The sequence below is a fragment of the Chamaea fasciata genome, unplaced genomic scaffold (genome assembly GCF_029207755.1).
Source record: "Chamaea fasciata isolate MVZ Bird 193981 ecotype frontalis unplaced genomic scaffold, bChaFas1.0.hap1 SCAF_21, whole genome shotgun sequence".
In the NCBI taxonomy this organism is placed as follows: domain Eukaryota; kingdom Metazoa; phylum Chordata; class Aves; order Passeriformes; family Sylviidae; genus Chamaea; species Chamaea fasciata.
In genome coordinates, this window is record NW_027094106.1 from 9023857 (window position 1) to 9048053 (window position 24197).

The window sequence follows — 24197 nt, forward strand, 5'->3', positions numbered from 1 at the left end:
ATTGTACAAGTTAATTCTGAAGAAATTAAGGTGTCCCTTGCTTAACAGCAATTTTAAGATATTACTTCAGAAATGGGGAATATCTGCAGTTCCCATAAGGCTGAGCAGGATTTACAGGTGCTCAGTGGTTCCCAACAACAGGTCCCAAATTCCCTTGGAATACTGAACTCATTCACTTGAAGAACAGCACTGGCTCATAATGGAGAACTGAATTGCTTAAAAGACCCAATACTGAACATTTGCATTCAACAGAAACAACTTCTGAGGTAAATAGCAAGAAATCCTAAATCCTTTGGGAATGAAAATACAGATTCTGGGCCAGTCATTCCAGGTGGTCGATATTTCCTTGTCTTTTCCAAAGGAAGTCAGGAATAACCAGGGGATGTGAGTGACAAAGGGCGGGAGGGAAGGACATGCAGAGGACACGGGGACAGGGAAACGATGCACACACTCATGTTAGAACACATCAGGAATTCCGTCATGGAAAAGCAGACTGAGGCACTGTGCCCTGCTCCAGGGCTGATCCGGGGGGGTGAGGGTGTTTATTGGGACATCCCGAGGTGTTTCTCCTCACAGGGACCTGCAGGTAGGTAACATTCTGCTCTGCAGAAACTCAAAACTATGGCCACAGCACTGTTCATGCCTCAATCCATTGATTCAGGATTTCACCCTTCCCTTAAGAGAAAAGCTGTTTGACAAACCCACACGGGGTTCTTCTTTCCTCATGTTCCCCTTGTTCTAGTCCTTTTAATTGAATTATTATTTTATATTTTTCTCTCCATTTCACTGCTCCCTTCTCTTCCTACCCATCCCTCCCTTCCATTTTTCTTCTACTCATTTCTGCTTCCACACAATCTCAGCCTGTGCTCAGACCATCCCATTAACCTGCTTTTTACATAACAATCTCCAGTTCGGAGAAATGGGTGCGCACAGGTGTATGTGCAAACAAAGGAGTGCAAGTGTTACAATGGAATTCAGCACTGGAAGAATATTTTTAAAAGAAGAAATCAATTAAAATACTGTGTAGTTACAATGATATTTAATTTATACTAACAGATCATACACATGGCAAGCCTACGGTCACATGTATGAGTGAGAAATTAAAGCAAAAAAGCTCTTTCCAAAGGAATTCCATCACATTGACCAGAGCCCATGGAAAGACTCAAACTTCCAGGGACTTGGATCAGAGCTGAAGCCCTTGTGTATGTGGGAGAAGCTGGAATGTCCCAAAAGAGCAGTTGGAATTTATAGTCAGTAACTCTGGTATTGAACCACCACAAAGCACTTAATATCCAACTGTTAAACCTACAGCTCCAGATGACTGGGTCAGAAATCTGTGTTCCAAAAAGGTCCTGACTATAAATGAATACATTTATATTGCCTTGCTTGCAGTGGCACATCTATATTAGAATATTTAAACTGAGATTGTGTTAACTAATACGTTTTTATTAGCTACTCAGAAAAAAAAAATCAGAATAGATTTCTTTCACTTTGAAATAATCATCTGTCACAGAAAGAGTATTTTTAACCATATTGTATATTGAGAATTATTTCAGCTCTCACTTCCCAAGTATTCACACACTCATGTTCCTTCAGAAGTGAAAATAGAAATGTATCAGTGAATTAGAGTCTTGTTGCTTGCTTCAATTAATAAATGATTGGGTTTAATACAGAATATTGTTCCGGAGAGTGTCAGCCATCAATCACTACAAAGCAAACCAGGAGCACAGGTATGACTCTGCCATATTCACTTCCTCTTTTCTATACTGTCCTAGTATTCTTAATATTCTCCGTTTTTACTGAACACAGTCTGAGGTTATTAAAATGATTTTTCAAGGTTAATGAAGTAATTTAAAATGGAAAAAAACCCCAAAAAACAAAACTGGAAGCAAATGCTGCTCTCAGCTACAAACAGGAGTAAAGTTCTACAGAGACAGAACTGCCTTCAAGCCTTGAAGCAGAAATGAACCTGGGACTCAACACATTTCTCCAGAGCTCTCCACACTCTGAGTCCACAGACCTGTGTTCAACCAAACACAATTATAAACAGCCTGAGAGGAAATGGCCTGAGCTCAGTTCTATTTCCATCTTGTCTTTAGGATGCACATCTTTCAAGGCAAGCACTTAAGTGTTGGTTTCAGTGCCAGCAGCTTTCCCCTTCGAGGATGATGTTTTGTAGACAGAAAGAGCAGACCTTGTAAAACACGATTACTCATGTGGTTAAACTCAGCCCTGCTAGCAAACAAAGACAAGCAAACAAACAAACAAACAAAAAAGATTTGTGCATCTTATTGGTTTGGACAGATTTCTGAAAATACTGCTGAGACGTCAACAAGTCTATTCTGAAGCCTCTTGTAGCTGAGGAATCTTTCATTCGACCATCATTTTACTCGACTCCTGAGTTTTCATCGATACATTCCAACTCGAATTTCATTCCTTCAGCAAACCTCCAAAGCCCAGTTATTTTCAGTAACAGTAATGCCATTAGAAAAATATCTTTACATGTCACTGTGATGTTTTAACAACTTGGAAACGAAATCCTCATTATTCTGCAGATGCAAACACCCTCTCGGCTTTATAAATGATAACAAAACAATAATGTTGAAGGCAGGTGCTGAATGACTTGTTTCTGCTATGAACTCCTGCTCTTTCCTTGCTCTTGGCTTGTCAGCACTTCATAAATTATTGCAAGGGCTGAAATTTAGGCACATTTGGCCTCACTTTTACAGAACAGTTACTTTAAAAGAATCTTCATAATACAGTAACTTCCAAAAGACTGTACTATAGTTTTCCTGAGAAGGGATGCAGAAGAAATTCAGACTTTTGGGAGTCAATGCTAAAACCAGGACAGTGAAGCAAATGGGACCAAAACATTCTCCATTAGAATTTCACTCTGCGTTTCTCCCAAACGTTAGGAACAACAGCACTGCATTTAAGACATCAGGAGGATGAAAATGCAGTTTACTTTTCCTCTCTGGATCTACTCCACTGTGCCACCACGCCTGGAATTCAGCGAGACACAGCAGTAGTTTCACCCCAGTTAGATCTGTACAGAAATCTCTAACAGGAACAGAATGCATTTGGGGAAAATAGTATTAATATTATTATTATTAAATGTTCTAACATCATTTTGGAGGATTATTTCTATTTTAAATGCAGAAGCACCGAGATGTAGGTACAGACCAACTGACGTTTTCTACTGAAACGGGACAAAAAGGAGATGGGAGGGAACTAAAGAAGAAAATGAAGACATCACTTTGTCAGAGCTTAAAAAGCAATGAAGAGCCTGAGCTCAGCATGCAAGTTCTTTCATGTTGCCAACACAGTCAGAGCAGATTAAGACCCACTGAAGCCATTCAGAGCTCCCACTTGTTGACTTTGTAACGCATCAAACTCTGCCATAATCTCTGGAAATGCACTGTGGTAGCTCTTTGTGAAAATACTAAATAGTTACAATATTTTAACTAGCTTACATCTTAGTTATTATTATTTCACTGGTAAGAATTAATACTTCTAAAATATTTTGAAAACCAGAGGCTGCACGGTTCATGATGGAGCTTTATGTCTCACAGAATTCTTCTGGCTCTTAAATGCACCTTTAAATCCATTGTCAAACAAGTGACATGACTTTAAAACAAGAAATAAATTGCATCTATGTGACATGAAGGAGCTGCCTCATATATTCAAGTATTTATAGTCAAATAATACCAGGCTGCAAAGATTGAAAATCGCTTTGATTTTATACTCCCAACAAACAGGTTCCAAATATACGAGATTCATAAAAACAAAAGCACTTATTCCACACTAAACCCACTGAAATGGAAACATCTATGACTGCTGATGGAGTAAGTTTTATCTTGACTACATAAGCAGCAACAAAAGCATCAGGAGAAAAATACTGCGTGAAATTTGCAATTCCACATAAAATTACAAAAAAAAAAAATCTGTCTCGAAGTCCACAAATTTTAATTCGTTTATCATTGTGCATGAAACACAAAAACAAGGATGTTTCCAGTTGTCAGATCATGAATAAAGCAAGAAAAAGCACGAAAAGCAATGGTAGGATCCTTTATTCTCCAGGCACTTAGCTGTCAAATCAACATCCATTTTGTTTACAGAATTTTAGGTCTCATTAAGACCTTAATGGAAACAACATGAGCTTTCCCCCCACCCAAAGTGTGTTTTTTATCCTAATTTCTCTGTAGACGAGTAAGGACCATATTTCTGAGCTAGCACTGGCATTAAACAAACCACAAAAAGAGTCTTGTGAAAGACAGGCAACAATTTTGGAGCCTATTTCATATATTCCCCTCTTTAATCTCAGCCTTTTAATCTTACTTCAGTCTAAAGCCACTCCTGGTTATCGACGTCTCCTTGGTGCAGGGGTGACCCACACAGCCTTTGCTCAGAAATCCACTGCCAAAACTCATCTTCCAGAGCCTCTGCACTTCTTACATCACCATCAGGCAAAAATCTTTGGTGCACCGTAAACTAACTTCCTTCCTTCCTTCCTTCCTTCCTTCCTTCCTTCCTTCCTTCCTTCCTTCCTTCCTTCCTTCCTTCCTTCCTTCCTTCCTTCCTTCCTTCCTTCCTTCCTTCCTTCCTTCCTTCCTTCCTTCCTTCCTTCCTTCCTTCCTTCCTTCCTTCCTTCCTTCCTTCCTTCCTTCCTTCCTTCCTTCCTTCCTTCCTTCCTTCCTTCCTTCCTTCCTTCCTTCCTTCCTTCCTTCCTTCCTTCCTTCCTTCCTTCCTTCCTTCCTTCCTTCCTTCCTTCCTTCCTTCCTTCCTTCCTTCCTTCCTTCCCCTTTCCTTCCCCTTTCCTTCTCCTGGCACAGCTCCCAAATCCCTCCTCAGCCTTTCTCTGGGAATTCTGGGTCCTACAAAGGCCTTAACAAGTTTTTTTCCTGAAGAGAATATTTTGATAGAGACATTAGGGGTGATACACGCGGTGCCAACTTTTAGAGCAAACCCAAGAGCCATGTACAAATATTCTAACAGATACTGGTGGGCAGAGTTAATAGATATCCTCAGCTAAATTAAAAACAAAGAGAAAAATCCCAAACCCACAGAAAAATCCCAACAATCCAAGCCCCAGAAAATTCCTTGCTGGAAGTTTTTAGAATTTTCTAACATTTTCTACTTCTTCCATTCTTACTATCCAAAATTTCCAGCATCTAAGCCAAATCCTGTTACAAAGTGGTGACTGAGGTGATGCAGCACTGCCCAAATATTGAACCAAACTCCAACATCAAAAAACTTGTTCAAACTTGCCTTTTGTCTGTATTCTAATAACATGCTGCAATTTTTCACATTAAAATGAACCCCCCTTTTATCTCAAATATCCCAATTTTAACAGAACTGTTTCCCACGTTGGAACGAGATGATCTGGAAGGTCCCTTTCACCCCAGACCATTCTGTGATATTTTTTTTCCTCCAGAGTAATCAGCTTTTCTTTTCTTTTCTTTTTTTTTTTTTCAGTGCCCATTTTACTGCTTCACCTCTCAGTGCTGTACTTTACTGCCTACTCACTGCTAATCTGGCTTATTTTTCAGAGGTCATCATCGATGTTTTCTGTCTGTAAGCAACTTAGTGCTACAATAATAAAGGAAGCAATATAGAAAGAAAAAAAAAAAAAGAGAGGCTTGTTTGGAAAGACATTGCAATCATTTCTGCCCACTTAGAAATAATTTATTTTTTCAACTTCCCTGCTACTTAAAAATTAAATGCACTCTCAAAGGTTAAAAAAAAAAAAAAAAAAAGGAAAAAGAAAAGTGAATTCAATTCCTTGCAATGCTTGATGGTGAACACGCATCCATAGTTTAAAAAGTGAAATTATGTGGGTGGAAACCTATGGATCAGCCATGCAGGCAAACAAATGAAAACAAAAAAATTAATCCAAAATGAAAAAGTCTAAGCACAGAGTTATTTTCAGCAAGGACAGCAAATGGAGTATAGGCATGCTGGGTTTGAACTGGGAACTCACCAAGGAGCTTTTATGGAAAAACATCCTGCTCCAAACAGGTAAGGTCTTCATGGAAAGGGGAAAAATGCACAGAAATTAGATGAGAACTCAATTCCCAACAAGTCCACTGTACATCATGCCATTAAGATTTATGCAGAAAGGGAAGAGAACCGTTGTTAGAGGCCCTGCAGGAGCTGCCAGGGGAGCCCAGGGCACAGCCCCGGGGGAAGCTGCCCCAGGGACACGCGGGGGGACATCGGTGCAAGCTGGGCTCAGGGTCAGACCTGGGCTTAGGCACGGCGCAGGGCCTGCCTCCAATCTGCTGCAGCAGGTATGGAAGTCAGAACTGACAGGAAAAGGGAATTAGCATCCCAATCAGTCATAGGTGGGGGTTTTCCATGGAATACCGGGGCAGTTCTACAAAGGTTCTGAGAGGAGGGCAAATAAAACCAACAGGTGCAATCAGAACCTCTCAGGGACAATTACTCAGCCTTTTGCTAGGACAGAAACACCCCATGAAATTCAACTGCTTGACCCAGAAATCTTCTTTCCTCCCCCTTAAAAGCTTGCACAGATGCAGGAAAAAGGGGCCTAACTTACTTCAAATTTATTTGATGCTCAAATCGCCAGATCTAGAGCTGAGTGCTTTTGGCCACCCAACAATTGACACCATCACTTGATTTGATGTTTTGTTCAAGCATTTTGCACAGTGGAGAGTTTTTAACCCATTAATCTGAAGGAATTTTCAATGGATATCTCCCTTTAAAAAGCCATTGCCATAGTGACATTTGCATAAAATCTGAGAAGGAGCAAAAGGAGGCGAATTGAGAGCTACTCACATGCTCAAAGGCTTCTCTGAGTCTCATTTGGGATCTCTAAATCATTTTTTTTGTAAATGCCAATGTTTCTGTTTTCTGTTCATACTCTGACTCAGTGATAAGTTCTGGGTAGTTGAAACAGGTGAAATATTTTCAGGCAATGAATTACCAGAAAAGGTCCAGCCCTGAAGGATGTATGAAGCACTCAGCCATAGACCAACACAATTAAAAGGATACCAGCCTGATAAAAAAGAACTCAGTGAACTAAATCTGACATGAGCACAACATCAATGAATGAAGGGATCCTCTCAAAAACATCCAGGTGAAACCTAAGACATACATTCTTCAACGTGCAAAGATGCAAAAATCTAATAAAGAATAGAATACTACAGGAAAAAGAAAACCCTATTGTTAATTAGTACTATAGACCCAAAACCCCCCTTTTTGAGCTCCATATAAGGTACTGGCCTTTAATTTTTTGTATTTAGTAAACTGGTTGACATTTTTGGGGACAGAGCTCATTTGGCAGAACCAACCACCCTTCTAGACTTAATATATCATCTTTGAACAGTGCTAAAACCCAATTAAATTGTCTGAACTGAAGGATCTCCTATAAAGTCAGCACATCCAGTCCCCGAGTCAAAGGCCAGTCTCGAAGATGAGTCCAGCACTATTGCACTGCTTAAATATTTAATTGAAAGCTAAATCTCCTGCATAACCCAAAGCCAACATAATTTAAAACCTAGAATGTATCGAGTGTAAATTTGAACAGCCATTGGAGAGTGGTGGGATCTGCCTGGGAGCTTAGAATTCAGTTTCTAAACGATGATCATGGATGTTTTGGACACTATTTATTCTTCTTCTCTGCCTCAGTTGCTCTGTCTTCAAACCTCCCAAACAAATAACACTCAGCTGAGCCCATTAAACATTTCAGAAGATAACACTGGCTTTTTTTTTTTTTCTTCCACAACATCTATATTGACCTGATTATACTTGCAAATTAACAAAATCTCTTTATTTTAATTACAAATTGGCCCAGGTAGGCTTCAACTGAAGGTTTTGTTCGGTTGGTTTTGGATAGAAAATGGATAGAAATGGATAGAAAATTCTGCATCATGAAGAAAATGTAATTACACTTCCAAAGACTACAGCAGAGTCTTTTTAAAATGCTTTACATGTGAGAAAACCAACTCAGTGCCTCCTTTCTGTTCAAAAAACCTGATTTCTTTGAAGATGACCATTTTTTCCCTATGATATTTTATATAAGCAATTGTTTTCCACTATTTCCTTCACATAATATGGATGGAACGCTAATTGAGAGCGAGAGAGAATCCACAAATTACGGGATAACCCAACCTTGAAGAGACAGCACCAGATGGCTGCGCTCGGTGACAGCGAGAGAGCAGTGCCAAGGCAAAAACTCACCCAGGTTCCGCTTTCCCTGAGCTGGGGAGAAATTCCAAAGGAAATCATGGAATGAGGATGATTTACCATTCAAAGTTCTGGAAGAATTTTCGCAGTTGCTTACCTGATTCTGAATTTTAGCAAATTGAAAATTGAAATACTTTGACTTCATGTTATGTTTAATAAAACTATTTAAGCTTTTAATAAGCTGTGCAATACCCATTTATTCTAACCCTCATCATGCCAAATCGAGAACCCTTCCATCAACAGTGACATCTGAACAAACTTTAATGAAAATAATTGTATTTTGTATCAATTGCAAATCGTTACAGCAGTTGCTTTGTTATTAAAATGTATTATAAAAACCAAAAGTGATATAAAACATGTCTGAGAAACGTGCCAGAAAGAGAATGTCTGGCTTTGGACAATTGTCCTGAATTCTTTAGCTTTGGTTTTTTTTTCTCTTTACTTTTTCAGTTATTTTTTCCTAATTAGTAATACCATCACGTGGTGATTTTGCACCCCTTATTTTTGTTTGCTGCAGTAGCTGACCCTGGGATAAATGAAGCTCCCTGAGACAAAACCACCCCAGGATATATCAGTGACTTTCTGCGCATAGAAAATTAAAATGATAAAATTGCATCGGACACTTTACCTGCTTCCCCCTTCCTCACTGGGGGCGGAATGAGGGATGGGATGAAGGAGGGATAGAGTTTCATGTTTAAAAATACACTACCTAAATCTCCTGGCTGGAAAAAAGCAAGGTTGATCCCTTTCCTGCAAGGCACACTGGATTTCTGTGTTTTCACAAGACTCAGCTAATGCAGGTTCCATCCTGCTGCTCACTCCAGCAAGGATGAATTGGGGAGGGAAGTCTGATACAAATATAATGACCCTGTCCCTTGAGGGAGTTAAAACAAATGCTGCTGTCAGAGGAGCCAACTTGGACAACAGTTTTTATTTTGGGGAAATTATTGTTATCTTTTCTTTCCCTCCTTCCCATCACAGCTCATCCACGTCCCCACTGGAAACTAACTACAACTCATCCCACACACCCAGGGAACACTTGTGGAGTTACTGTGGGGCACAAAGCTGAATTCCAGAATGTTCTGATTCACTGCCTTTTATAGACAACGAGATGGGTCATACAGCTCTTCCCCTTTCCAATCTATAAGCTCTTTGTAAATGAGCAATGAATTAAACCCATTCACCAGCCCTGACAAGGAATTCAGCATCACTATCAAAATTTTGAGAGGGGAAACTGAGGCACGGATGTAGAAAGGCTTATTAAGTCCAGCTCTTGTGCTGTTCTGCATCTCCCCCCTAATCTTTAAAACATCAGAAGCTTCCTTACTCATTAGTGTTAGAGCCCCTCTGGGAAAGCCTGAATGTGCTGACAGCACAGACTACAGGAAAGCCAGTCAATGGGATGACAAAATGTAGGGACAAAAATTAAGTGCTTGATGAAGGTGCAGAAATTACAACGGGAGACTTGAAAAAGCAAAAGGAAGAAGCAGAGGGCAGGGAAGAAGGAAGGGACAGCGCTGGAAGGTGGAGGGGATGCTCCAAGATACTTCATGCTGACAATGGAGCTTGCATTCAGAGCAGTGACTGATCAGAACACGTTCCAAAATCTACATGTTTGCAAAGGGGAGAAAAAAAAAAAAAAAAAAAGCATCTGTGATGAACAGCACGGTCATGACACAATTCCAGACTCCGTCTTTCATTCCCACAGGGCTACAGGGAACACTTTTAAAAAATTTACTGCCATTCCACCTGTCAAGCAACATGACATGCTTTGCAGCTCCGCTCCAGACACATGATATTAAGAGCACTGATCAGTCCTTTCAGTACCTGGAAAATATTTTGCTGTCTTGGATACTGGCAGAACAAACCCCACCTCGATTCTCTGGTTAATAAAACCTACAAGACTTCAGGAAGATTTAATATTAAAGCAGCTGATGTTCGGAGCAAATAAAAGGGACAAACCCAGCCCTCTAATTATACGGTATTTGAGCCTTGTTTCGATGTGCTGCAACAGATTAGAGTTTTAATTCTTTCCAAGTCACAAGCACGGGAGAGGAAATCTTTGAGCAGCGGCTGCAGGAGGCGAGTGATCCCGGCTCCTTTTCTGATTGCTGCACAATGGCAAAAGGTTCGGCAGCTGCTCCCAAGGAAGAGCCTTGTTTCCTCGGAGCAGTGCTTAGAGGTGCTGACCATGTAGGTGTAAATACATCTGTCTTTTGCCATTTGCAGTAATACATGCCTCCTACACTTCTCCCAGCGAGGCAGATGGTCCCTGTCCTGTCGAAATCTTACACTGCACAGACTTCCAGTGCTATGTGTTTGCAGAAATATGAGGGCAGATGTTAAATATGTTAAACACACGCTTTGCCCCCTGGAGGTTTAAGTTAAGGCTGCTGTCTCAATTTGGTCATTTTAGGCATGCCAGGCTTCTTGGATCCTAGGCATTCCTCTTAAATCCCTGCTTTATAAATAACAGCTTCTCATGTTAATTTTGTGTACTTTCATCAAATATTTTGGATGCAGAACAAATGAAGGAAGCTCTCGGCTTAGCGTTACAAGGCTACGTGGGCTGTGCTGAAAATTATGATCCTCATTCATGAAAACTCTATTTACACAGCAGGGTATTTCCCATGACTGTTGTTTTCCCCCCTTACATAAGCCTCACTGAGCATTTTAAATTTAATTAGTTTTTAAAATTACATAAAATGGAACAGAGACAGTTTGTGAATAGTATAATTTACTGGAAAACTACAAATATGAGCACTCCGAATGTGTTTTAGATGTTTAAGAATAAAACATTAAATAAAATATTGCAGATTTACTACAATTGCAATAATTTTAGAAAGGTTTGCTGGATCGCCACAGCATTAAGGAAACCTTTGTAAAGAATTTTGCATTAATTACAACTGTAAACCAAGAGCTTTTTTTCCAAATCCTTCTCCTCGCTGCTCCTATCACCCACCTCCCCTGGCAGGCCCTCAGGTGAATTTTTAATTTCTTTCTATGCCGTGTCCCACCTGGTTCTAAGCGTCTATTCCAATTCTGGGAGCCCACATTTACATTTCTGTCCTTCACTGGCCGTGTTCTTCAAGTCAGGTTTTTGGTATTTCCTCTCTTTGAGGAACTGTGACTTCCTGTCCCGTGACAACCCCCCCTGATCCCACCTCCCTTCCCATCCTCATCCAGGATCACACCTGGATCCGCTTCCGAAATTCACCTGAGCAGCAGCAAAATCATCTTCCCTCGGTTTAAACCGAGCAGTGAACTAAGAAAGGCAAAAATAAGCGAACTGAAATGTGTCTGTGGAGGAAGCTCAACCTCAACACGACCCTCAAACTGCTTCTTCACTGTTTTCTTGAGCTCCATTTACAATTATCTGTGAAGCTGAGGAATTTCTCTCCGTGCTTGGGGCAGCTGCGTGTCCGTGCTCCACGCCTGGCTCAACGAGCGCCGGCGAGGGCAGGAGCGGATTTTGCTGGACAGACACGGAGGGATCCACACATGCACAGCCCAGCTTCTGACTGCCAGCACTCACACCCAGTGCAGCCAGCAAAAAGGGATTTTACAGCATGGCCCCAGCTCAAGCACAAATATGGGAATTACACAGGGAGAGAGGGAATACCCGTGAGCTCTCGCCTGGGAAATAATTCCCGGTTCGTGAAACACAAGGGGAAATTCACCTCCCGAGCAGGGTTGGAGCAAGAAAGCACTGAAGCAAGGGAGGCAGCGCCTTTGCCAAAATGCAGGAAAAGCTTAGGAAGCTGTAGGACTCTCAGTTGTTTTGTCCAACCACATGCCATGCTCGATCTACTTTCCTTACAAATATAAAAGCCCTCCCAAAACTAACGGATCGGTCAGATTTTTTAACTGGAAAATATTCAGGAATTCAAACAACCAGAAACTGAGAGAGGAAAAATATAATCATCACCCTGGAGCTTTAATTGCAATAAAGGAGTATTTAAAGTTTAGCAAGAGAAAAACATCAACTGTTGGACAGTATTAATTAATTGAAAATTGCTATGGTTTACAAAGTTCATAAAATCTTATAATATATATATTTAGAGGAGCTTTTCCCAAGAAATATTTTAAAGTGTTTTATCATGGCACATGAGAAGTACCAAAGTGCAGCTGACTCTGGAGTGGAAATCCACATATGAATTACCCAGTCCAGAACAGAGTACAGCAGAAGAAAAATAAGGTCAAGAAAACAGCGGGATTAAGTTTTGCCTTTCTGCTCAACCTGGCTTACTGTCTTTCCAGTTCTGATGGTCAAAAATCGTTTCTGCTTGAAAAGGTTGGAAATCAAAATAAACAAACTTGGAAGAAAAAGCAAAACCATATTTTATTCTGATTGAATACAGCTCTGCATATGTTTCATTCCAATTCCTGGTGTGAAAATGTCTCCTGACCCACCCAAATGAATATTCCTGAATTTACAGAGGTTTGTTTTCGGGTTGTATTAATTTATCTGATGTTTTCAGTCTCCTCTTCCTCCCACCCCCCTTCTGCTGCTATTAAATGACAAACACTGAAAACAAAATACAGAATAAAACTATTTCTTACTAATAACACAAATGATTTCCACGTGAATGATAAAGGCTAAGGAAGGTTTGTGCCACTTACCCCGTGCGTTTGGTGATGGTCCCCAATGTCATTGGCTGCTTGATTTGAGCAAGAGGCAACACCACAGTCAGACTTGGGAGAGGCAGGAGGCGAGGATTCCCGGGATTGTTGTTTGTGAAGTTATTGTAAGTGTCTTGGCTGTTCAATTTACCTTGATGGGATAGAGAGGCAATAAAACACATTACTGGAATTTTTTCCCTCATTTATCATTTCTACATCTGCCTGAAGTAAGATAAAAAAAAAGAAAAAAAAATCCACAAAAAACCCACAAACGAGCTGCTGTTGTAATGAAAGAAAAAAAAAATCCAAAAAACTAATTTTCATTTCATATAAAGAGTAAATTACAATGGAAGAAGCAATTTCTGATTTTACATATGGGGATAAGGAAGGTTTCCTTTCCATGCAAGGGAAATTATTCCTGCTGCTGCTGCTTGCCTGGCAGTTTTGTTCACCGAAAAGTTTTCGAGTTCGATTTGAAGGACAAGCTCTGGATTCCAATTCTCTATTTAAAAAAAACAAAAAAGGAGTATCTGGAAGGGAATTATTTTCCTAAAGTACCACATACAGTGTTGGTAATTGGAAGTCCTGAAAAGGTCGCTTTTGTTGTCTCGACGGATAAAGACACGCAGAATAATCATCTGCAGAACTAAGGCTGGAGGGAAATATCAAGTAACTATGTCAAATAAAGCCCCGCCAAACTAGATGTAAAAATCACAAAAGTATCAAAAAAGTAACAAATTTCGTACTCATTCAAAGAAGAGATGAAAATGAAACACAGGTACGGCAAAAAAGGAAAGGGAAAACATAACCAAAAAGCCCTCAACAACCCTAAATTTAGCTGATTTCAAAGAGGTCTGTGCTGGATGGACGCCCAGTTTGGTTACGCTTTCTTACTCGCTGTATCACTCTGTAGTCACAACCTTTCATTCTTCAGTTGGAAAAGGAAACTAGCTCCAAATTTCATGGACAGTAAAGAAAGAAATGTGAAGAAACCAAAGAAAGAAGTTAAACAAAAAAAGGGGCCAGTCTGTTTATAGCGGAATCAAAAGTACTTTAAATAGACAAGCAACCATGAATTAAAAGGTTTAGATCATTAACTTGTTTTTCTGTGTTCCTATAATGCTGTGAAACGCTGGCTTTGTTCTTAATCAAAAGGGAACCATATTGGGAATTAGGTTCCTAAACAACCAATGCATTCTACACAGATATTATACAAATCCCAGGCCAAATCCATACAATCTGCCTCAAGAGCAGCCACCTTTTTTCAAGGAAGAAAAACAGCACAGCAAAGGGTTTCTCACAGGAAGCTGCCTGAAAAGCTTTAATGGTACTTCAGACGGATTGAAAATAGGAAAAGGAAGGCGGAAAAATCTTAATGAATGTCTCATCATCCTAAAGACACTCAATGCTTCCTTCACCCTTCTTTTAATACTATATAACTGAGAGCTTGGGGGTTTTATTTGGGTTTTTCTGCAAAGCCCCCAGACCTCTGCGTCTCAGAGAAGCACAATAACAGAAATGATGAAATTACAAAGTGTATTTTGTGATAAGTATCTGGCCTGAGCATCCATCAATACGTTTTAAGAGAAATAGCAAGGCTTTAATGAAGAACAAGCCCATTGAAGTTCCCAGAGAGCAGATTTCATTAATAGCAATTTTCCTGCACCAACTTGGAATACAAAGAAAAAGGAAAAGGAAAAAAAAAAACACAAAACAGCTCAGTTTTAAATAAGACTGAGATGCAATTAATTTTTTTTTTTTAAGATTAGTTTAATAATGCATTTTTGGTTCTTGCAGGAAGGCGTATGAATAGTTTTGAGCATTACTGTCTAATTAGTCACCGTTCCCGCAGCCAAGGCCTCTCTGGAAATGTTTCCCTCTCCCATATTCCCCTGGATCCACATGGGCACAGCAAACACCGACGGTATCTGCTGAGGGAGCTCCAAATGTCTGTAATTTGTTTTCTTCTACTTGCTCAGAATCTAATGATTAACTCTGAACTACTGATCCAAAGGCTGGCCTGGAACAGGCCCCTCTCCCCTCTCAAGGCACATTTCATGTCTCGGTGCCCTCTGCTCCCAGCTTCATGCGGTTTTCCATATGCAAAGCCTTCAGCAGATTCAATGGAATATTTGCATGCAGGGAAATGAGGGATTTACAGAGGTCCTTCCCACACAAGGACAAGTTGATTTGCTTCCACATACAAGTTGAGGACTCCAGAGCAGTTAGGGATACTTAGAAAACTGCAGGATTATCTCATCCCTTCAGAGTTTTTTCCTAATTGTAGGCAACAACGACATCTTACAGATTCTTAGGCTCATATATAAGGAAGAATAATTAAAAAAAAAAAATACTAAACAATAATCAAAATAATGAAGATGTGTAAAAAAGATTCTGAAAGGGACTAAAATATAAGACGATTCTTCTTCAAGAAAGAAACCAAAAAACATTCAGGAGGTCAAGCATTTAATTTGTAACTGTGTATTTGGAAGTATAGCTGAATCTGATGCATACAAACCTCAATAAAAAATTAACTAAACCAGACCTCATAACGCACAGCACTTCACAGCACAAACATGATAAAAAAATTCTGCTGTGACAAATGGAAAAGCTGTAAATACCAAACATATGTCACAATAACCATTGCCTGCCAACCTGCATTTTCTGCTGCAACAGTCAGTTGCTTAACTGCAAAAACTGTAATTAAAAGTGATACTAGTCAAAAATTAAAAGTTGGAATGCTACAAAGAGGAGAGAAATTATTTCTGACAGGAAAGTTGTTCTTGTAAATCTGACTACAAGAGTATTAAGATGGTGGGGACGATTAAGGTCAAAGAAAACCCCCCTAATTTTCTGGTGTGCTGCTGTACCCATCCAGGAATCCAAAAAATTCCCCTTCCATTCCTCCAGCCCTTCCAAGTAGGAAACTCCTGCAGCAAACAGGAGTTGAGGGTGCACAGGGCAGCCAGATCCGGCCAAAAGTGCACAAAGAATGCAGTCAAGCATCAACATTATTTCTACAGCTCAAGCCGTTGTTGATTCACCGTCAAAGGACAAGCAACAAATAAGCCAAAGTTTAAGTCGGGTAGAAATATCCAGTATTTTTCATCCAGCAGAATGCTGAACTCCAGTTACCTCCCGACATGTGGACAGTGCATTTAACTGTAAATGGCTGGAGACTGACACACACAGATCTCATCCTACAGACTGCTCCAGGAATGCGTTCGCTGCAATCGGCCATCACCATCACAATCCCATGGCAAACGTGGCCCCTCAAGGATCATTTCCAGTGGGGCATCCCAAGCAAGGAGGCACTTTCCCTTGGTAATCACCCAGAGCCCTCAGGACCCAGTGCAAGTATTTGTCTTTCCATGGGCTGCCATAGAGGAGATTTTCATATCAGAGCTGTGCATGGGATACATTAAAGCCAGTCTAGGCTGGTAAATCCCTTACTAATTTTACTAAGGGACTTCCAAAAAGCTGAGAATACCGTGGCTCTGGAGTCTGACAAGTTGATTTGCAAGTGCAGCCTTGCGTAGGGCAAACCTTGCCTACTGAGACATGGAAAACCCAATCCATTGGGTTTGGACCTGTTTGCTGAGAGTCTGCAAAACCACCAGCATCTTCATACCCCCAAAACCTGAGCCACTCTTTTCCAGTCATTTTATTCCACCGACACTCAAAGGAGAAATGGATTAAGCTGAGGATAAAAACGAAGAAAGAAAACAACAATGGGCTTTGTTGTCAGAGGGAGGGAGCGGCCGCCGGGCCGAGCTGTATTCCCAAACCGGCCATCACTGATAGACTCACTTCCACCGAGGAAAAAAGGGAGGCCTGCAAGGGCCGGACAAAAGAAATCCCAGCAGACGAAGAGAAAACAAATTAAAAGCACCGTTATAAAATACAGATGCTATAAGGAAAATAAACGTCACAAGATTTAGTGGGTTTTGACAAAGCTGGATGTCTGTGGAAAAGCCATCAGGAGCAGCTCCCAGGTATGGCTGGACAGGCTCGGGGTCCCCAGCATCGCTTCCCTCCTCAAGCCCTGGGCACAGACACCCTCAGCTCTCCACAAACCTCCAGTGTTAAATCTCTAAGTCACTCTTCAGGCCTGAATATGAGATTTAAACATTTGATCAAATCACTCTTCTTTTAAGTTTTGAAACTGGGTAAGAAAGGAAAGCTATATCAAGGGGAAAACATTCAAGACTTGCGAGCTTCTAACACTGTTCAAAAAGAAATCAATCAACTGAAAGCAATTAATACAGTTACGTGTCCTCTTCTGATCAACTAAGAGCCTTGATGAATTCAGGCCAGATTTCAAATTGGTCAGTGTTTGAGCAGAGCACTTGAGGGCACTTCTGTCAGAGATCATCTCTGAGGAGAGAGGAGGAGAAACACCCTGATTTTTGGCACTACTAATGACACAATTGTACATCCAAATGCAGCTTGGCAGGGACATTCCCCAGCCCCAGGGATTGCGTTCAGCAGCAACACAGTGTGGCAAAAAGATTTCATAGGACCCTGAAAGAATGATATGGATGAAGGCCCTGTTACTCTGCTCTTTAGTCCAGGCACAGACCCACATTAATGCAACCAAAACACTTATTTCAACCGAGTTTGAATCTATGAGAACCACAGATCCCATCTGTGCACAGAAATGGAATTCCTAGATCACAGCCAAGCTTAAAATCAAAACTACACCCTCACACCTAAGGGATGCAAACACCAACTTATCAACAAACTGAAATTAAACCCTTTTACCTGGTAAATTTTAGCACGTGTATGACATGTCTCCAAGTGCTGCAGGATTTTCTTTGGTGCAAACTGTCAGTGAGCAAAGCAAAGATGACTTACTTGGCCCAGACAATTTTTTCTGGTAGGAGAGTAATGATCAAAAGGATTTTAGCTTCTCCATAGACTTTATTTGAAAAACTAAAGTGGCATCGAGCACCTCTCAGCCTTATAATAAAATGCTTCTGTGTTGATTTTTTCCATTTTTCTTCCATTACTCCAATACAAAAAGCTTAGTAATGCAGTGTCATTAAAATTCAAACCCCACTAGATTAGCTTTTATATCTTCCAGTATTTAACAGACTCTATTTCAAAGGGTACCACGAAGTCTACTGACATTAACACTACATATAAACATCTATAATTTGGTAAATAAAAATGCAGTAACTCCAGGCTATGCAATCATGTGGAGGCCAAGTCACAGGAAAACGAACCGTGTTTGGCCATTATTTCTGTTTAGTGTAACACTGAGGATTCCTCAGCTAAACATTCCCTAATTGTATAATGCAAGGAAAATAAAATCCTTTCTAACTAGTAGGCAAAAAATGGCAGGAAAAACAGAAGTGTCATGGATGTGGTGGTTTATTTTGCTTTGCTTCTTATTCAATACAAAAAGTTTCCCGGATGAGAATGGAAAGCTTCCCAGCTTCAGTTCCAAGACTTTCACCCTCGTTTCTGACCTTTCCTCAGACATGTTCCAGTATAATCTGTAATCTACTACAGTCGGAAGAGGAAACAGCAGCGCCCTGGTGAGAAACGCTGCCTTGTGACCCGAGCAGAGAACCCAGCGGAAGCAATGCTGGCTCACGGAGTCCTTGGAAGAGCCTGACAGACCAACTCAGCAACGGCCCGGGAAACACACCCAGCACCACGAGCCCTAATTACTGCCAAAGTGGGCTTTTGCTTTCATGTTTTGTTTTATTCACTCCAACATGTGTTATCTTTCTTTGTGAAATGTTAGACGTTTTCCTAGAAAAAGTCAGGAAACGAATTATTTTAGTTAACGATCTCCTCTCAATTAAAGTTACATTGCCGTTTCCTTGAATTGTGTCCTATCGAATTTAAACTCATTTCACACCCTAACCCTCAATATTTCCAGTACAATCAGAGCCATTAAAGGAGGAATATTATGTCTTAGCTACTGTAGCTACTCAGAGCTAAACCTATCACTAACTTGCTTCCACTGGAATGGATGGGAGAGAATAACGCAGCCGGTTGTTTTTGTAACATTTAAATCCGTTTGATATGGAACCTTTGGAAACACAGCTGCACTAAATCTCACAATCACCCTAAGAAAGCAGAGCTTGCTCTCTGCTTGCATGCAGGCAAGGCATGTGATGGTGACAGCCCCTAAGTCAGAGTGCTCTGCAGAGACACGCAAGCGCCAGCCCAAGCGTCTCGGTCACTGCGGGGACAGAGTCCCCTGCCCTCTCACCCAAGCTCCTTGAACTTCAGCAACATCCACTCGAAATCTGAACACGGCCTCACAACAGTCCCTTCCTCCTTCTGGAGTTGTTCTACTATCTTCAGTTTCAGGAACTTTGTCCCTCAGTTATGAAGTGTCCCACTCACTGATACCCAACAATCTCCTCTGGTGCTCAGCAGAGAAAGGAACTCCCACGACCCCTTTGATGCCTGTGCCTCTACCTGGATGAAGATGGATTTCCTTAGAAAACAACCCCTCCACCAGTACCACACACACAGGTCTGGCATAATAATCATCTTTCAGGACTTATTTAACTAAAAATACTGTTTGTGCAAGGCTCAAGTCCATGTATGGGCAAAACTTGAAATAAACCCAACCAAACTGGTTTGCCAGCTGTTGGGTTCAGGCTCTGCACAGGCAGCGGCAGCAATGCTTCAGCTGGCCTCTTCCAGATGGTGTTACCAGCCAGAACAGCCAAACTGGCCACCCTTTGCTGGGTCATCTCCAGCAAAAGCCAGGGCTGAGTCCATCCTCTTTGAAACAGATCTTGCACCTTCAGCTCTCCACAGATGTGAAGAGCGCAAGAGTAGTTTCTCATAACTACTACGGGCGCAGCTGCAGAGTATGTTGCAAAGAAACACGAAGGAGCGGTGCCATCCTCCCCACCATGTGGCTGAAAGCCAGCTCTGGACTGAAGTTTGCAAACTCTTGAGAGGACAGGGCTCTCTGAGCTCAGACTAACAGTGCACTAATGAGGTTATCGTGCAGGCAGCCTCCGGGCGCTGGGGAGAGGCTCTGGTGCTCCGATTTCTTGCACATGGGAATTTTGCTAACACTGTCTGCTGGTGAATGATGAAGCGCTTGAGAAAACAAGAATGCACTATTGCTGCCCCTCGTCGCGTCCATCCATCATAATTCAGATCAGCACAGATTTCAATTCAAAGCCTTCTTTCAGGGACGACTCTGAGACGCTTCAGCATCGTAAACTTTGGAAAATTTCGGTGTCTCTGACTCCTCTTCCAAATGATACAGAATAAAATTGCATTTATGAGCCTAATGTTTTTTGTATTGAGACAGCACAGTCAGAAAAACTGATCTGCCAGTCTTAGAAACTGCAAAATGAATGGGCTGGGAATCTCTGAAGGACATCTCTGCGTGCAAATGTGTTCAGTGAAGAGATAGGGAAAGTTAAATGGCAGCCCCTTACCCAAAGGGCTGAGCTTACTACAGTTTATTTTGATGATAAACTACATGTTAATAAACCTATGATTTTTTTATCCTCACCTTTCCATCTCTGCCTTATTTCCCCCCTCCACTTGCAGCCATAAGAAGAAATATTTTAGCATCTGAATTCAATCCGGGTTGAATACAGATTTATCCCAAGTTATGTGGAAAAAAAAAATAGTGCCTTGAGAACCACTGCATTTGAGAACTTGATAATAATATCCACGGGTAATTATAATAAATGGCTTGTCTGAAACACCCATAGAATAGGAACTGAAGCAATCTGTCCCTCTTGCACCCACCACACACCCTTGGCAGCTCTGCTCTTTTACCCATGACCGCTGAGGATGTTTTCTGGCTCCGTGACAGCATCGTGACTCAGGTCATGAGAAGTGTCAAAGATGCATTTCCTTGAGATGGGAAAAAGCAACTGATTTTAACAGCCCACAAAGGCTAAGCGAAAAAGAGTAAGCTCAATCAGCATATTTAAGGGTAAAGATAAACCTTTTAAAAGATAGAAGTATATTTTATTTCTAATCTTAATGCTTACGTTTCTTTCCATAAAGTGTTTACATTTTTCAGGCTACCAAAGATGCACAGTTGATGAAATGCCTTACTTAAGAACAATAAACTGGAAAAAAAAAAAAAAAAAGAGGGCAGCAAGGGCAACACCCATTTAATGCATAATCCATCACCCATCATATAGACAGGGAGTCTGATTCAGGCTGCAGACACGAGGGAGCAGCCCTGGATTCCCAGAATACCCACTGCCAGGGGAAGCAGAAGGTGTTTGGGCTTGAACTCAGCATGTCCATCAGATAAAATGATTGTTCCCACCAGCTCTTGCCCCATTCCTTCCCCTCACTGGTTACTAACACGGAGCTTCACATGCTTTCACCTTCCCTCATGCCAAACCTCCCTTGTCATGCAACACCCTCCATACTTAAACCTCCTCTTTCAGCTGATACGGTCTCTTGAAAAACTCTAGATTCTACTTTCTCACCTTCCGATCCAACTCATTACAGGCTTGTATCAGGTGAGCAAAGCTACTTTTTGTCATTTCACTGATGGCAGCTCCCTTGAACCACTTACATTCCTTGACCCACCAACGAATGTCTGGACTGCAATGTCTCCCCTGTGCTAGTCCACTCTTCTCCTGACCTAATTCCAGCCTTTCCCCTTTGTGCTTTGGCCATGAACCATGCAGAGAATCTTTCCTGCATCACTTCTTCAGTGACCAACTCTTTTCAGCCGGACTGTTAATCCAAATCTCAGTCCTAGTGATGGCTTTTACGCTAATCACGCTCATTTCAGCTAACCCTCTGCACAGACACACTGAGAAGATGTAATGTCGAGCATCTTCCTTCTCATGGATCATTAATATCCTTATTTATCAATTTCCAATTGGCAACTGCAAAACCCGATCAAAGCACTGAATCAGCTGCAGGATGTCTTTACTACTTGCAGTGTACAAAAAGGAAATGCACTAGCCTGTCTTTTATGTACCTGGTTAGCTGGGGAGATTTGCGGATGGAAAAGCATGGGTTTACTGTAAACTACAAGGGAGCAATCGAAGGAACAATTGAAATAACCCTAGAATTACAAGCTGTCATTCATTAAGTCGTTTTCAGATAAACACTTAAAATTCCAGTTACCACTTCTTGGACTCCCTCAGTACCTGACTCTGACGCATCAGCACTTGACCCTCTCAAAATTTCCTTCCATTTGATGTTACCAAGACTGAAATCATCCATCTTGACAGGAGAACTTCAGTGGGACGCTCACATCTGTGGTAATCCCACCCCTCTCTGCCTTCCCCTTTCCCTTCACCTCGTGATCCATCTCTGCCATCGCAGTCTCCTGTGCACTGGTGATTATTTCCCCTCTGTCTGTCTACCCACAAGCTTTCCGAAACAGTTTGCTCTGACCACTGCTACGGCATTTGCTGGGCTAAATCACTCAGTCATAGATTTTTACACTCCCTATCTCCAGAGCTGCAATTCCCTTCTGATGTCCATGCCCTTCAATCTTCAATCTGCCTGGAAAATTCGAAACTTCTTTCTAATATCAATGCAAACATGCCCCAGCCTTCGATCTATGCTGTTTACAAAAACCTGCTTCAGAAACACTTGATGTACAGACACGAGCTTCCCCTGTGACAGAATTTACCAGTCTACTTCCCTACTTTTCTGAAGGGAATGGATCTTTTCCTTCCACTTCAGAAACTACCCAAAATACACCACCCGCTTCTTTCACTCCACTGATTCTCTACCAATTACCAAAAAAAAAGGAGGGGGGGGGGGAAGAAAAGGCAGCTAAACCACAGCAAACACAGCTCCTTTAAACCCAGTGAGGTGCTGGCCACTTCCCAAACTTTGATTACAGCCCTTCCCACCTCTTCTCCCAGCCCTACACACGGGACCTTCCATCACCGCCACCGGGACTACTCCAGAAAGGCAAAATCCTCACAGAATCATAGAACGGTCTCTAAAAGTCATTAGCAGAAAATTCCCACCAGGTGAATTACTTTTGTTATGTTTTGTTTTGGTTGGTTTTGGTTTTTTTTTTTTTTCCCCAACGGGCCTTAAAACCGTGAAGGGAAACTTCAGGTGAAAGGCGTGAAGAGAATCACTGGATGCTTCAGGCAGCGCAGGGAACGTGGAGGGTTTATACTTGCAAATAAATAAATATTTATGACGCCGATACGAGCAGCTCAGTGCCTGTACTAGCGGGGAAGAGAGGGGTTTATCCTCATCGCCACCATTTGTCCGCGTTACGGCGGTTCCGCGCCGGGTCCCCCCTGAGGGCCGGCCCCGCCTGAGGCGCCATGGCCGGGGGGAGGGCGCCCCCTGCAGGCCGCGGCGGGTGAGGCGGCAGCGCTCAGGGGGCCGCGGCCGGGACGGAATCCGCCCTAAGAAACGGAGCTGCGAAAAGGAATTGTTCCTAAAAATGACGCTTAAATTAAAAATAAAAAAAGAGCCGAGTGTGACGCTGTGGAGAAACACGATAATGACACAAGTGGGAATGTTAAAAAGAGCGTTAAAACGACGCGGGCCGACGCTGCAGCTTGCTCCGCTGTTTCCGCGCAAACTGTTTCCATCGTGAGACGCTGCAAAGAGAAGAATTAAACTTAATAGAGAGTTTTCCAAGAGAACCGTTTTCAGCTCGCGTTCACAGCGTTTCGTCAAGGAACTGCCCTCCAATGCTTTAAGTTATTATACAGTTCATTTTCTTTGAAACTATTTTTGTCTGCTTCTCTCTAAATAGGTGGTTTCTTAAGTGAGTGTTACTTAAAGGAAACCAATCTGTTTTTCAGGAAGGGCTGATGATGTCAGTCCTTTCAACTCTGCTTTCCCATAAGAATTCTTCTAGTAAAAGGAGTTTCACTCTGGGAAATAGTGAAAAGTAACGCGAAAATATGTAAAGCATCTCAGGCTGCGTGTTTATCAAGCTTCCAGTTTTACGCTTGGATTTTAATCATGTCGCGATTGTGACAAATGAAGGAGAAGCAAGAGAAAATCTTTTGATTTTTTTAAACTTAGAAAAGATTTTGCAAAGAAAAACGTGCCATACTAAAATATTTATAAAGAGATAAATACAAGCCTGCACGCACTGTATTGCAAACAACATGGGGTTTTTTTCATAATTCTAAATTTATATACTCCCTCTCAGCATCGGTATTAAATCTGAAACAGAACCATGGCATACTACGAACAGTTTTTTGGCAAATAAAGGAATACTTCAATCCCCAGTGAAATGCAAGGCAAATTCAGAGAGTATCATATTATTATGGAATATTTTTAGTAGGTGTGGATGTGTAGCTGTAGATCCAATGTTAACTTACTGGATTATTATTTGTTCTAGTACTGGAAATTCCTGCAGCCAACAACAGAGAAAACCGAGCGAGCAGAGCTACAGAGAC

The 24197-nt window shown here is 41.5% G+C and overlaps 1 protein-coding gene across 3 annotated transcripts in view; it reads right to left on the minus strand.

Annotated features, from left to right (window-relative positions):
- The window catches only part of BCAS3 (BCAS3 microtubule associated cell migration factor), a 295288-nt gene that overhangs the window by 187374 nt on the left and 83717 nt on the right, over positions 1–24197 (minus strand). For 2 of the 3 annotated variants that reach the window (XM_066202147.1, XM_066202146.1), the window contains exon 16: positions 12832–12982. In XM_066202147.1, the coding sequence (XP_066058244.1) occupies positions 12832–12982 (151 nt within the window). Of the gene's footprint in view, positions 1–5980; positions 6026–12831; positions 12983–24197 lie in introns of all 3 variants that reach the window. The other variant, XM_066202145.1, reaches the window with a different exon arrangement.